This window comes from Manis javanica, chromosome 7 (assembly GCF_040802235.1).
Source record: "Manis javanica isolate MJ-LG chromosome 7, MJ_LKY, whole genome shotgun sequence".
Taxonomy (NCBI): domain Eukaryota; kingdom Metazoa; phylum Chordata; class Mammalia; order Pholidota; family Manidae; genus Manis; species Manis javanica.
The window spans coordinates 6,170,414-6,182,610 of record NC_133162.1 but is presented as its reverse complement, the minus strand read 5'-3'; the positions used below and the strand labels follow the sequence as shown (position 1 = coordinate 6,182,610).

At 41.3% G+C, this 12,197-nt stretch overlaps 1 protein-coding gene across 5 annotated transcripts in view; it reads left to right on the top strand.

The window, feature by feature from the left end:
• The window catches only part of EDRF1 (erythroid differentiation regulatory factor 1), a 45,688-nt gene that overhangs the window by 29,556 nt on the left and 3,935 nt on the right, over positions 1-12,197 (top strand). For all 5 annotated transcript variants that reach the window (XM_017681151.3, XM_017681150.3, XM_017681152.3 and 2 more), the window contains 3 exons: positions 432-585; positions 3,167-3,282; positions 4,190-4,341. In XM_017681151.3, the coding sequence (XP_017536640.3) occupies positions 432-585; positions 3,167-3,282; positions 4,190-4,341 (422 nt within the window). The remainder of the gene's footprint in view (positions 1-431; positions 586-3,166; positions 3,283-4,189; positions 4,342-12,197) is intronic.

Below are 12,197 nucleotides of genomic sequence, written 5' to 3'. Positions count from 1 at the left end.
TGTTGCCCTCATCCTGGGAACACTGTCCTTTGTGGTCTAGCTTTATCAGAGAGGATTTCTTTCCACGTTGAGCTGGTCCTGGACTCTTCTCCGCTCGCTAGAGGGGGCCCCCGTCAAAATTCAAGTTTACCCAGATGGCCTAATACCCTTAAGGCAAAAAACAAGCTATCCAGTAGGGGAAGAATTGTCTTTTCAGCAGACAGTGCTGGGACAACTGGATATTCACATGCAAAAGAATGGACTGGGGCTCCTGCCTCACATCATATACAAAAATTAACTGAATGCAGATTAAAGACCTAAATGTAAGGGCTAAAACTCTGAGGCTTAAAGAAAAACCAACAGCACTAAAAAGCATTTAGTGATCCAGTCAGAGACTTAAGTAGTTTGTGAAACCCAAGCCTTAGGATTTTTTATTTTGTTTTTGGTTCTAGGTTGGTGATGAACATCTTAGGAAACAGCACCGGGTGCTGGCAGATCTTCATTACAGCAAAGCTGTGAAGCTTTTTCAGCTTCTGAAAGACGCTCCGTGTGAATTACTCAGAGTACAGTTAGAAAGAGTAGCATTTGCAGAATTTCAGATGACCAGTAAGTCTTACTTTTCATTTCTCAGATTTTTTTTATGCATTGGCCTAGTGTCAGATTGTCTTAAAATGAGACCGACCTGTGAATCTTTCTTGGAGGTAAGTAATACCGTTTGCTTTTTAATTTTCTCATAGTTAATGACTTTGGGAAGAAGCCAGGAGAAGGTGCTGCACTTTTTGAAGTGCTTTTTAAAACTTAAATGGATTAGATTATGTTTAATGACTAGAAATACTGAAATATGTAGCCCATGATCCCTTATTTAAAAAAAAATTGTGACAGGTAAGTTTGGACAATTAAATATTTAAATCATCATGAACAAATGAGGAGTGAAGCACCAGGAAAGGAGAGGTGGTCCCGGTGAATCCTTTGAACATAGAACGACGCCAGGGGCTGTGGACTGTGGTTCCAGAACAGGCTGTGACTGTAGACCCTGAACAAGGTAAAGCTCAGTTGGGAGTGGAGGGACAGGTGAGCAAAGGTGACATGGCTTTGTGACGGTGTCCCTGGCAGGGAGAGGAGTGTCGGCCTCTCCTCTCCTCGCTTGTGCACCTGCTCCCACTCCTGCCGAGGGGTCTTTTGAGCGATATCTCCTGTGGTAGAGAAACAGGAAACTCTGTTACTTGAAGTACAACAATCCATTTGGTGTCATTTCAGTTGTTTTCTTCTATAAAATTAAGATAAATGTAACATTACATATATGACACTGTGTGCGGAGTATTCCTGGGAGGATGTACCACAAATGGAAATCCTTGCTGCCTCTGGGGAGGGGCCCTCGGAGGCCAGGAGGGAGGCTTTGGGCATGTGGATTTGGACTTGATACAATTTGAGAATGCATTTACCTATTGAAACAGTTTTTAAAAACACTTTTTACTAAAAGTATTTCTGTTAACTTTTTGCCAGTGTATAGTGCATGGCTGGTAGCAGGTGGGGTTGGGGGGTGGTTGGTAGTTTACCAGGATTTAACAGTATATCTTCCTGGGTGTGGGGGTGGGATGATCTTTTTTCATTTACATCTTTCAATTTTCTGCGATGTTTGAATTCCTTAGAATAAGCAGACATCATTTACATGAAAAGGAATATAGAGAGATACTGGAAACAGATTTGCCAAGATTACAAGTATGGTTAATTCCCTTCTTAAAAAATGTTTACTACTATGAGTATCTGAGAAAAGTAATGCAAATACATAGGGGGGTTGGGGTTGTTAGCCAGGTTTGTGGGTCTTATAAGTCAGGTTAAAATGTAGTAGTTATTGTAACACATTTCATTCTATCTCATCTTACCCAATAGTTTTTTATTTAGTACATATGACTCAAATTAAGCCTCCTAATGTCTTTATAATCTGCCCCCTGCCCCCAGTAGCATTTCTATACACAATCAGCAACTTGCCTTGGAGATGCCCAGATCGACACTGAAATCCCATTTACCCACTGATACTGTGGTAATAGGTGGTTTATGCTGTAAAGGAAAGAGGCAGCCATTAGTTCCTCCCCATCGGCAGAGTTGGCAGGTCCTCAAGACGACTTCCACAAGTTCAGGGGTTGCAAAAATCACCCTTGGGTTTGACAATTCACTAGAACTCAGAATTCCCTGAAAGTTGTGCTCGTGATCACTGCTGATGACAGGAACGGATACAGATTAAAATCAGCCCAGGGAGAGTCCAGGCACAGAGCATCCGAGGGAGCTTCCCATTGTCCTCTCCCTGGGGAGTCACAGACATTGGTAATTGTCCCCAGCAGTGATCTATGACAGTGTGCACAGAACACTTCCCACAGGGTAGGTAGCGCACCCAAGCCTCCATGTCCAGAGTGTTTATTGGGCACCAACAGACATGGTTGACTGCTGCGTGGCTGACCTTTGTCTCCAGCCCCTCTGGAGGTTGTGGGCCCCAAAACCCCGACAATAAATCCCATGATCAGGCCATCCAGGGAGGCCTGGGGCCCTCTTACCAGACAGTACATTCTGAGGGCATAAGAGGAACCCCTCCTGGGAGCCAAGGGCAGAGGCCAGATTTGTTTGGACATGGTTATCCTCTGATACATAGCACAGCACAGGCAACTTGATGTGACCTCCAGGGCAGCAGGGGCTGAGGTGCACTGTAGTGTCGGATAACTGTAGAAAAGTTTTAGTTGGTTCCTAGGATAAAATGAAACTGTTGTTAACTGGCATGACTTCCTGCCTTTGAACAGCAAGTTGATAGGCTTATTTTACAGGTAGGACAACTGATACTAAGTGCTTCAGGGATGTGACCAACATCACATGGCTAGTAAGTAAATGGGGTGGCCTTCAAGTCATAGACAGCTCCTGGTTGGTCTGCTGGCTTCTGTTCCAAACAGGGTTTGTTCTCACCTGGACAGAATCAAGTGGTAAGGCAGAGGAATGACTATTATTGATTGCTTTGTCTAGACTTAATGTTTTTCTGTAGGCATAATTATTAAACAAAAATAGGATTTAGAAGATTTATGGGATTCTCATGAACTACCCTTAAGTGTTTGAAAATAAGAGTTTTCATTAAATATACATTGATACTGGATGGGTTTTTAGATTTATATTTAAAGGAATGATCTTTTTGTGTTTAACATTCTAGGTCAGAATAGTAATATTGGAAAATTAAAAACACTGTCTGGGGCTCTTGATATAATGGTGAGAACTAAGCATGCATTCCAGCTCATGAGGAAGGAGCTTGCAGAGGAATTTGACCAGGTAAATGGAGAGAATACTTATCTTTGCCTTTTTGTGTGTCTTAAGCTAAATGCAGAGTGGTAGATGTATATAGTGGGCATATGGGGTGCATGTGTGAATGTATATTTATGTATATGGTATGTGTATACATGTATACACATACCATATACATATATATTTATGCTTTGCATAAAAACATCTACAGTGAGTGATTTATTATATTTTCTTAGTAGAAATATTAAACTCTAATTTGGAAGTGTATCTTTCATATTTAAAAATTTTTTTAAATAACCACATAGACCTTGGTTAGTAAGACCCTGGGAGTATCAAGTCTGTTAAGTTTTGCCTTTGTTTTGTTTTGTTGTTTTTTTTTAAGAGAAAGAAAGGCCTATGCCCTCTCTTATAATTTCTACTGAACTGCCTGGGAGCAGGTTAACAGTGAGTGGGCTTACAGACTACTTGGGAGAAGGCCTTTTTAGCTTCCCAGGCACTCTGGCATTCGTGGTGCCTTGTGCTGTTGCTGGAAGTGTCCCTGAGTCCCCATGGTACACCAGCCTCTGACATTTCTGGGCCTGGTGTGTCAAACAGTCTGTAGTACCCATTTCCATCTTGCTCCTTTAGTGTCTGATGTTGCAAAGTCAGGAGGTTTCCATTCAAGTATAATTTATCCTGTATAAGTGCCTGTTCTTAGGTATCATCATTTTTATGATGTGTTTTAGTCTATCAGAGTTACCCCAGTGGGCGGGTGGAGGGGGTTGGGGCTCTACAGGGCTGTCCCTGGGGGAAAAAAATGATCTCAGCTTTGCTCTTTATTAAAATGTTCTGTTTTTGGTTAAAATGTTTACTGGGTTAATGAAACTGCAGTTCCATCACTTTAGAAAGACACTCTAACAGGCACTTAGATGAAATAACTTCCTGTTCTTTTTAGCCTAAGAGTGATGGAACCTCTCCAGCTGTGGATTCTTCTCCTAGCCTTAATCGAGAGGAAGTGATCAAACTCCTCAGTATATTTGAATCTCGGTTTTCATTCCTTCTCCTTCAGTCCATCAAGTTGCTCTCTTCAACTAAAAGGAAAGCAAGGTAAATCAGATTGTTATTTGTGGGACTTTCTCTCCCAGCACCTACCTGTAGAAAGCACACAGATAACCTCTACTGACTCGCTAAGAGGATAGTCTTGTCTTTTATTGGGTAATCCAGGATTTTAAGTGTTATTCTTCCCTGATTTGTTAAATTGGGTGAGAATTGTGTCTATGAAGCCTACTACGTATTGAAATTATAGAAACAAACACATCTTGCTTCCTGAGGGTAAGTATTCAATTCGTTGTAATATTTTCCCTGAGGAAGATGAATGGCCTGGAATGAAGATACTGTTTCTAGTAGCTCTTCTGAGCATTGTCTTCTACAGTTCGGATGCTCAGGGCCAAGTGCACTGTAAAAAGTGGATGACAAAACATCGAAATTTCTCTAAAGCCCAAGAAATTAAAGAGTGAGCATCTAAAAAAAATGTTCTCCTATACCTCAGTCATCTAGTGTGATTGTGTGTTGCCATTTTCTATGCTGGTGTTAATAATGTAATTTGAAATTCTAATAAATAGATCAGGAAAATAATATAAATAATTTGCCTTTTTTTAAGGGAAAGTACAATCTGGCTATATTATAAAATTTGGAAAACAGAAAAAAATCATTCATCCTAATATGTACATCATTATCAGTTATCCTATGCACATTTTACCAATTTATAATTTTTGTCTCTGTACTGTTATGTTTTAATTTATATACAGTAGAATTTACTTTTTGTGGTGTATAGTACTTACAGCTTTGACAAATGCACAGAGACGTGTCTGCCACCAAACCATGACCCAGCAGGTGGTCTGATGGACAGGTTGAACCGTGACTCCAGGGACTCTCCCTTTTTGCGTCTTTGCTGCCAACCCTTCCCCTGCCCTCAGCTCCTAGGATCTCAGGGAGAAAGATGCTCTTTTACCATTAAGTATAACATCAGCTGTGGGTTTTGTAGATGCCCTTTATCAAGTTGGGGGTGTTCCCTCCTATTACTGGTTTGCTGGAAGGTTTTATCATGAGGGGACATTGAGTTTTGGTCAGATGCTTTTGGGACATACACTGAAATGACCATACTGTTGTGTTCCTTCTTTAGTCTGTTAATGTGATAACATTGACTTTTTGGATGTTAAAGCAGTTTTGCATTCCTGGGATAGACTCCACTTTGTTGTGATGTAGTATTCTTTTTTATGTATTGCTGGGTTCCCTTTTGCTAATACTGTGTTGAGGATTTTTGTATCTGTTCATGAGGATCAAAGTTCTCTTGTCACGGTTTTGTCTGCTTTTGTATTAGAGCAATGCTGGCCTCATGAAATCAATTTGCAAAGTGTTTTCCTCTTCTGTTTTTTGAGAGTGTAGAATTATTTCTTTCCTAGTAAATGTTAGAATTTACTAATGACACTTCACCTAGAGTTGGCTTTATTGAAGTTTTTAACATTGATTCATTTTTTTTATAGATACAATACTGTTTAGATTGTCATCTTTTTGAACGAATGAAAGTCTTTTTCATCTGTTGGCAAATGTATGGCTTCACAATATTCCCTTGTTATTCTTTCAGTGGCTAAAGGTGTTTTCAGTGATAGCTCTTCTTTCCTGATATAGTTTTTATCTTCTTTTTTTTTTCTTGTTTAGTCTGGTTAGAAGTTTATCATTTATATTGATCCTTTCAAAGAAATAGCTTGGTTTGCTTTATATATATATATATATATATACACACACTTACATATATATATATAAGCATTTACTGCTATAAATTTCATACTGCTTTTGCTGTGTCTCACAAACTTTGATATATTTTATTTTTCATTCACTTCAGAATAATCTTTGATACCCTTGAGACTTCCTTTTGATCAACTTATTTAGAAACATGCTGCTTAATTTCTAAATATTGGGACTTTCCAGCTATATTTCTGTTACTGATTGCTAGTTCGATTCCATTATGTGCCGAGACCGTAATTTTGTATGATCCCTCTTCTTTCACATTTGTTTAGATTTGTTTCATGGCCTAGAGTTCGGTTTGTTTTGGCAGGTGTTACGTGTGCACTTGAAAGTAGGGGTACCCCACAGTTTCTGGGAGTGTTCTGTCAACGGCATTTAGGTTAAGTTAGTTCACAGTGTTACTTAGGTCTTTCACTAACTTTCTGTCTTCACGTTGTATCGGTCACTGAGAGAAGAGTGTCGAGCCTCCCAACTACGGTCATGGAGTCATCTAGTTTTCCTGCTGGTTCTGTCAGTTGTGTTTCCTATATTTTCAAGCTGTCGTATTTAGGATTATATCTTTGAGAGTTGACCCCAGTATCATATAATATACATTTTTGGAATTAGTATAGCTACTTAGCTCTTTATTGACCAAAGTCTTCCTCTGTCTTTTGCTTTTAAACTTGCCATATTTATATTAAAAGTTAGTTTCCTATAGCCTTGCTTTTTTTAATCCAGACTTAAAATTGGCATCTTTAGACCATTCACATTTAATGTGGTTATTGGTATCGTTTGATTAAGTCTACCCTCTTGCTAGCTGTTTTCTGTTTGGTATTTTTCTGCCTTCTCTTGAGTTAATTGAACATTTTCTATGATTCCATTTTATTTAACTATTGGTTTATTATTTATACCACTTTTTAAAATTTTTGGCAGTTGACCTAGGGCTCACAGATTTAATCAGAGCCCTGTATTCAAATAATATTATACTGTTTCACATACAGTACAAAGATCTTAAAAGAGTATACTCCCAATTCTTCCCTCCCATCATTTGTATTGTTGGTATTATTCATCTGACTTTCAAATATGTTATAAGCAAACAATTACTACTACTGTTTTTGCTTCAGATAGTTACCTTTTAGAACAGTTAAAAATAGAACAAGGAATTTATTTTACTTTGATTTATTCCATTCTGGTGTTCTTCACTTCTTTGCATAGATACCATTTTCTGTCTGATACATTCTTTCTGTGTTAAAAACTTCCTTTAACATCTACTCAGGGAATGAGTTCTTCCAGATGGTCTGGGAAAGTATTCCTCCTTCAGCTTTGAAGATCTTTTGGCTGGATATAGAATTCCAGTTGATGGACTTTTTCTTTCCACACTTCAAAGATGTCACTCCATTGCCTTCTGGCTTGTGTGTTTTATGACAGGAAACTTGCTGTTATTCTTACCTTTGTTCTTCTGTATGTAATGTGCCTTTTTTTTCTCTCACTGACTAAGATTTTTTGTTTTTTTTTCCCCTCTGTGGTTTGAACATGCTACACCCTGATGTGTTATGTTTTCTTTCCGCTGTATATTTTCATCCTGATCCATTCTCTTTTCTTTTTCCAGTTATACCTGTGTTAGACTGTTTGATATTGTTCCACAGCTTTTAGATAGTCTGTTGTTTTTTATACCTTTTATCTTTTTTGTGTTTCAGTTTTAATAATTTGTATTAACGTATCTTCAAGTACACTGATTCTTTACTTGATTTTGTATCATTTACAGTTGAACTTGTTGAGGCATTATTTTTGTGTGTTTTCTCATGTAAAATACACACATAGTAATAAAACTTTGGAAACAACAGAAAAGTGTAAAGACTAAATAAAGTAAATCATCTTTAGACCTATCCTGATACTTTGCTGGTGTGATTCTTGTATGCAGAATTATTCCTTCAAAAAAAGCTATGAAACCAGATAGCATTGCAAGTTTTGTACTTCTCCTTGTCTCTGTTTTGAGCTCACAACCCTGTGTGTACTTTGTCTATAAATTGAGTAACTTATACTTCAGCCCTTGTTGGGATGCTTTTTTAAATCACAGCAGATCTTTGTCATCTGTTTGCATTTACTGATGACACATCACAACAACAAAATTACAGCTCCCAGAATAACATGGTGTCAAAAGTGTGCTCCTGCCAGGAGTCAGTGTATTTTAGATGGTATAAAAATTATTTTTAGCACAGCAAGTGCCTCGGGAGCTTGGGTTCCACCTCCTACTAAAACCTAATGATTTGGGTGAGAGGGGCTTCTTGTTCTTGACCTCCTGCTCACGGCCTGCTCACGACCTGAGCAGACCCAGGTTGCACCGTGCACTGCCATCTGCTTGGGGCTGGGTCTCAGCTTGGCACCAGCGTGCCCTGTGGAAGGGGAGGAGACTAATTGTCCTCCACGGCCAGGACAGGCCGTCGATGCCATCTCCTCAGCCACTCTGCTCTAACACTGCAGTGCCGATTCCTGGTCCCAGATGTGCAGCAGCAGCTGGCCCTCTGCACAGGCGGGAGGGAGGCCAGTGAGGCAGAAGTACCCTGCACCTCTCAGACCTCTGAAGCCTGTGGCCCCTCGCAGCCACCGTACCTCTCAGTGGTGCGGGGTACCTACACTGAAACCCAGGCCCTGACGCACCCAAGGATGCACAGGGCATCGCCATAACAGCCGCGTGCTCCCCGCAGAGCCCTGTTGAAGGCATTCGTTGTCACCATGTTCCTCATTTCTAGTATTTCCACTGGGTTCTTTGTATAGTGTTCATTTATCTGCTGAAGTTACCAATCTGATCTTGCGTGTTGCCCACATTTCCATTTGAGCCTTTATCGTTGTGTCATTGTCATTTTAAATTACTTACCAGATAGGCCAATATCGGTGTCATATCTGAGTCCGGTTCTGTTGATTCTGTCTGGTTCTGTGTTGTTTCCTTGTCTTCCTTCAAGGCCAGGAAAGTTCGTTTTTCTAGTCTGGAGTTGAGCTGCAGTCGAGATGTTTTTGTTGCGGAGGCTACCCTCCCAGCGCCACGTGCTCTCTGTTCCTGGAGCAGGTCTGCAGAGGGTCTTCCTCCACCTTCAGCTCTAGGTCTTCCCTTAGCGTGGCACCCCAGCCTCACAAGGGGCCTGCATTCTTGCTCTTAGGCCTCTCCCAGCCGCGTCCGCTCCTTGTCCTTCAGTGTTTTTAGCTCTTCAGCAAAGAGGGAGAGTTGGCGAGGCCGCCTCAGGTGTTTGGGGTAAGCCTCAGTCTTGGGCAGATGCTGTGTCCCCGAGGCTCAGGTGGGGCCCGATGCTGCTCCCGTCCCTCCCCCAGGGGTAGAGTCCATCCTGTTCCTCTGCTCTGTCCGTAGTGACTCACCCTAAGGCTGACATTGTCGTCTTCCTCTCCGTCTGCCTCCCCCCACTGCACCCTGCAGATTAAGCTTCTGTTTCATGGGAAAGAGTCTGGGGTTGCGTGCCCCTCTGGTAGCTGTAGCTGGTTCCCTTGCCCAGGTGGGTGGGCACATGAGAGTCACTTTCTCAGGACTCTCACATGTTTTTGTGTCTGCACCTGGTGTGGGGTCCTTAAAGAAAAGTCTACAAAATGGGATGAACTCATATTTGCAGCCTCCAGGAGCCCCCACTCCCTCACCAGCCCTCACTCAGCCTCCACCAGCTCATTACCTAATTCAACTAAATCCTTAGGGGTATCTGGCTGCATCTGCCCCAGGTAAGGCAGTACTTTCCCTCTCCTTGTATCGGCCTGTCTGTCCTGAGTTTTCAGACTAGTTGTTTGTCCTGCAACCTCAGCTCTCTGATGGATTCAAGCAAAGTCATAACCTTGTGGCTTGTCCTGCATTTATTGTTGCTTTGTCATAAGGGTGGGAATGACTTTTTCCAGCCCTCTACAATACATTCTAACCCATACGTCCACTTCCCTCCAGTAAATTGTGTCAGAATGGATCTCTGTGGCCGCGGGAGAGCTTTCATTTGGGGAGGACCCAGCGCACTGCCATCTTGGCCCGCTGTGGATCCTCGGCGTCTGCCCCGCGCCCTGCGACCGGGACAGAGCAGGGGGCGCACAGGTGTGTGCAGCACCCACAGACACGTGCAGCTTCTGGAGAGCTGAGAGGCGGGGGACACAGCACAGGTCATGGCGCACAGTTGAGAAAACTCATGGCTTTTCCTCTGGAAAAGCAGTGGGTAAATTTTTAAGAAGTATATTGTTTCCACAAGATGGCAATATAAGTGAGCAACAGTGATGATTTTTCACAAATTGATGGTGTAATTGGCTAACAGGTTAGGAGGAGATCAATCTTTTCTTCCAGTAATTATTCTAGAGGCAGATCCTCTAACCTTGTTTATTCAGGTTATTAATAGTCTGTTGAAAAAAATTTTGATCAAAAGTTTTCATGCATAATGCATAAAGTTCTATTTAGCTAATATATGTTAATTTTTCAAGGTTTAGTAAATAAAAGACTGTTAAATCTGATACTTGTGTTAATACAGTTAATATATTGACAGATTTTAAAACAAATACTGGTTACTAAGTCAGTGGCTATTTTCTCTCATGTTTCACTGATATAAAGATAAAAACATCTATAATTTTGTTGTGGAGAGGGAGACATCCTGTGCTGTGGTCCGTTAGCTTACCATGAATTCAGGAACATTCCTTCTTGGAGTAAAGGGAAATCAAAACTAGACTTTCAAGAAAGGAAATGCTAATACGTTTGTTTTGTTTTGTTTTGACTGTTTCTCCACCTCGCCCCTGCCAGAAAAATAGTATAAACTGAGCTTAGTAACTAAAATCGTAATTTTCTTAGAATCCTAAAGAATTGCAATGAAATCTAAGAAAATTAAGATGCATTTAATTTAAAAGTCTTGTTTTCTTTTTGAGATTATCCAGGCATTTCCTCATATGACAGCTGTATGAGCATTGTCCTGTTCGAAACACTAGATTTTTTTATTGGGTTGTTTTTCCCTTTTTGGATTAGGAATGTGTTTGCTCTTGTACTGTATTTTAATATTCATTGCTTCAGCATATTGGAGCCACTTGACCTTTTGGTGGCACTGAGGTTAAGTTTATAATGAAAAACTATAAAAAACAGAAGTAATCTCTGAGGGTTTGGGAAGCCCTCAACCACAAGGCAGAAAACAGATCCTTTAGATTTATGGGTTGTTCTTGGCCGGTACATACAGTTAACATTTGGTTAAGATGAATAAAAGATAAAAGAAAGTTGCCTTTGGAAAGAGGGAACCCTTCTTATTAGAGCTCATGGTTCAGTGAAAGTATTGATGAGAGTTGATTAAGGGAATGATTTGTAGAAACTGGAAGATGAAGATCTGAGATTCAGAACTGTGATTAGAACAAATCAGAGGGTTTTAATGTGTGATTCCAGCAGTCATCAGTTATCTTCAGGCATCCAGCTAAAATGTATCATTGTCCACAGAAAATAATTCATTTTTGGAACACCATTTCTAACTGTTAAGTGCTGTGTCCTTGATTACTGTCAGATAGGAGTTTAAATTTCTTACAAGGTCATCAGACGTTTTGTGAATGTTAACCTCTAAAAAATGAAAACATATCCCTCTTAGGCCCCACTGAGATAGTAAATGCATTTTAAACAGTCACTTTGGTGCCACGGCGGGTGTGAAGGGGAAGAGATCAGGAGCTTTGCCCGATAAAAGTGTAAGAGGGCGAGGAGGATTAGAGAGCCCCTCCGGCTGTGTGGGCAGAGCCCCACCGGTCCGGCCTGAGCCCAGAGTCAGCCGGCCCCGGGTGGACAGCGGGTCCCGTTGAGGGAGGGAGTGCAGCCTGAGAGACGAGGGGACGCCTCCCAGCCTGAGCCTTGATGTGGCCACAGGGAGTCCTAGAGGGCTGCTTTGCCCCCTGGCAGGTCTGACTTGGCTGGCATGTCAGCAAAGGTGGACCATCTGTGTACTGGGGAGCGGTAGGAACCAAGCATTCACAGGAAACAATGTTTTGACCTCGATCCAAATTACTTAGCCCTTCCCGCCTTGGTTCTTACATGTGTAACGTAGATCACTAGTCCTGCTCTTGCAGGCCAGGGCTCATTCTACGGCTCAAGTGTGGACTTGTGTTCTCAGGGCCATACAGCTGTCAGCTGTTCCCTGGTCATGTGGGGCCACACGTCTGTATTACATCTGAATATTTTCTTTAAAAAAAAA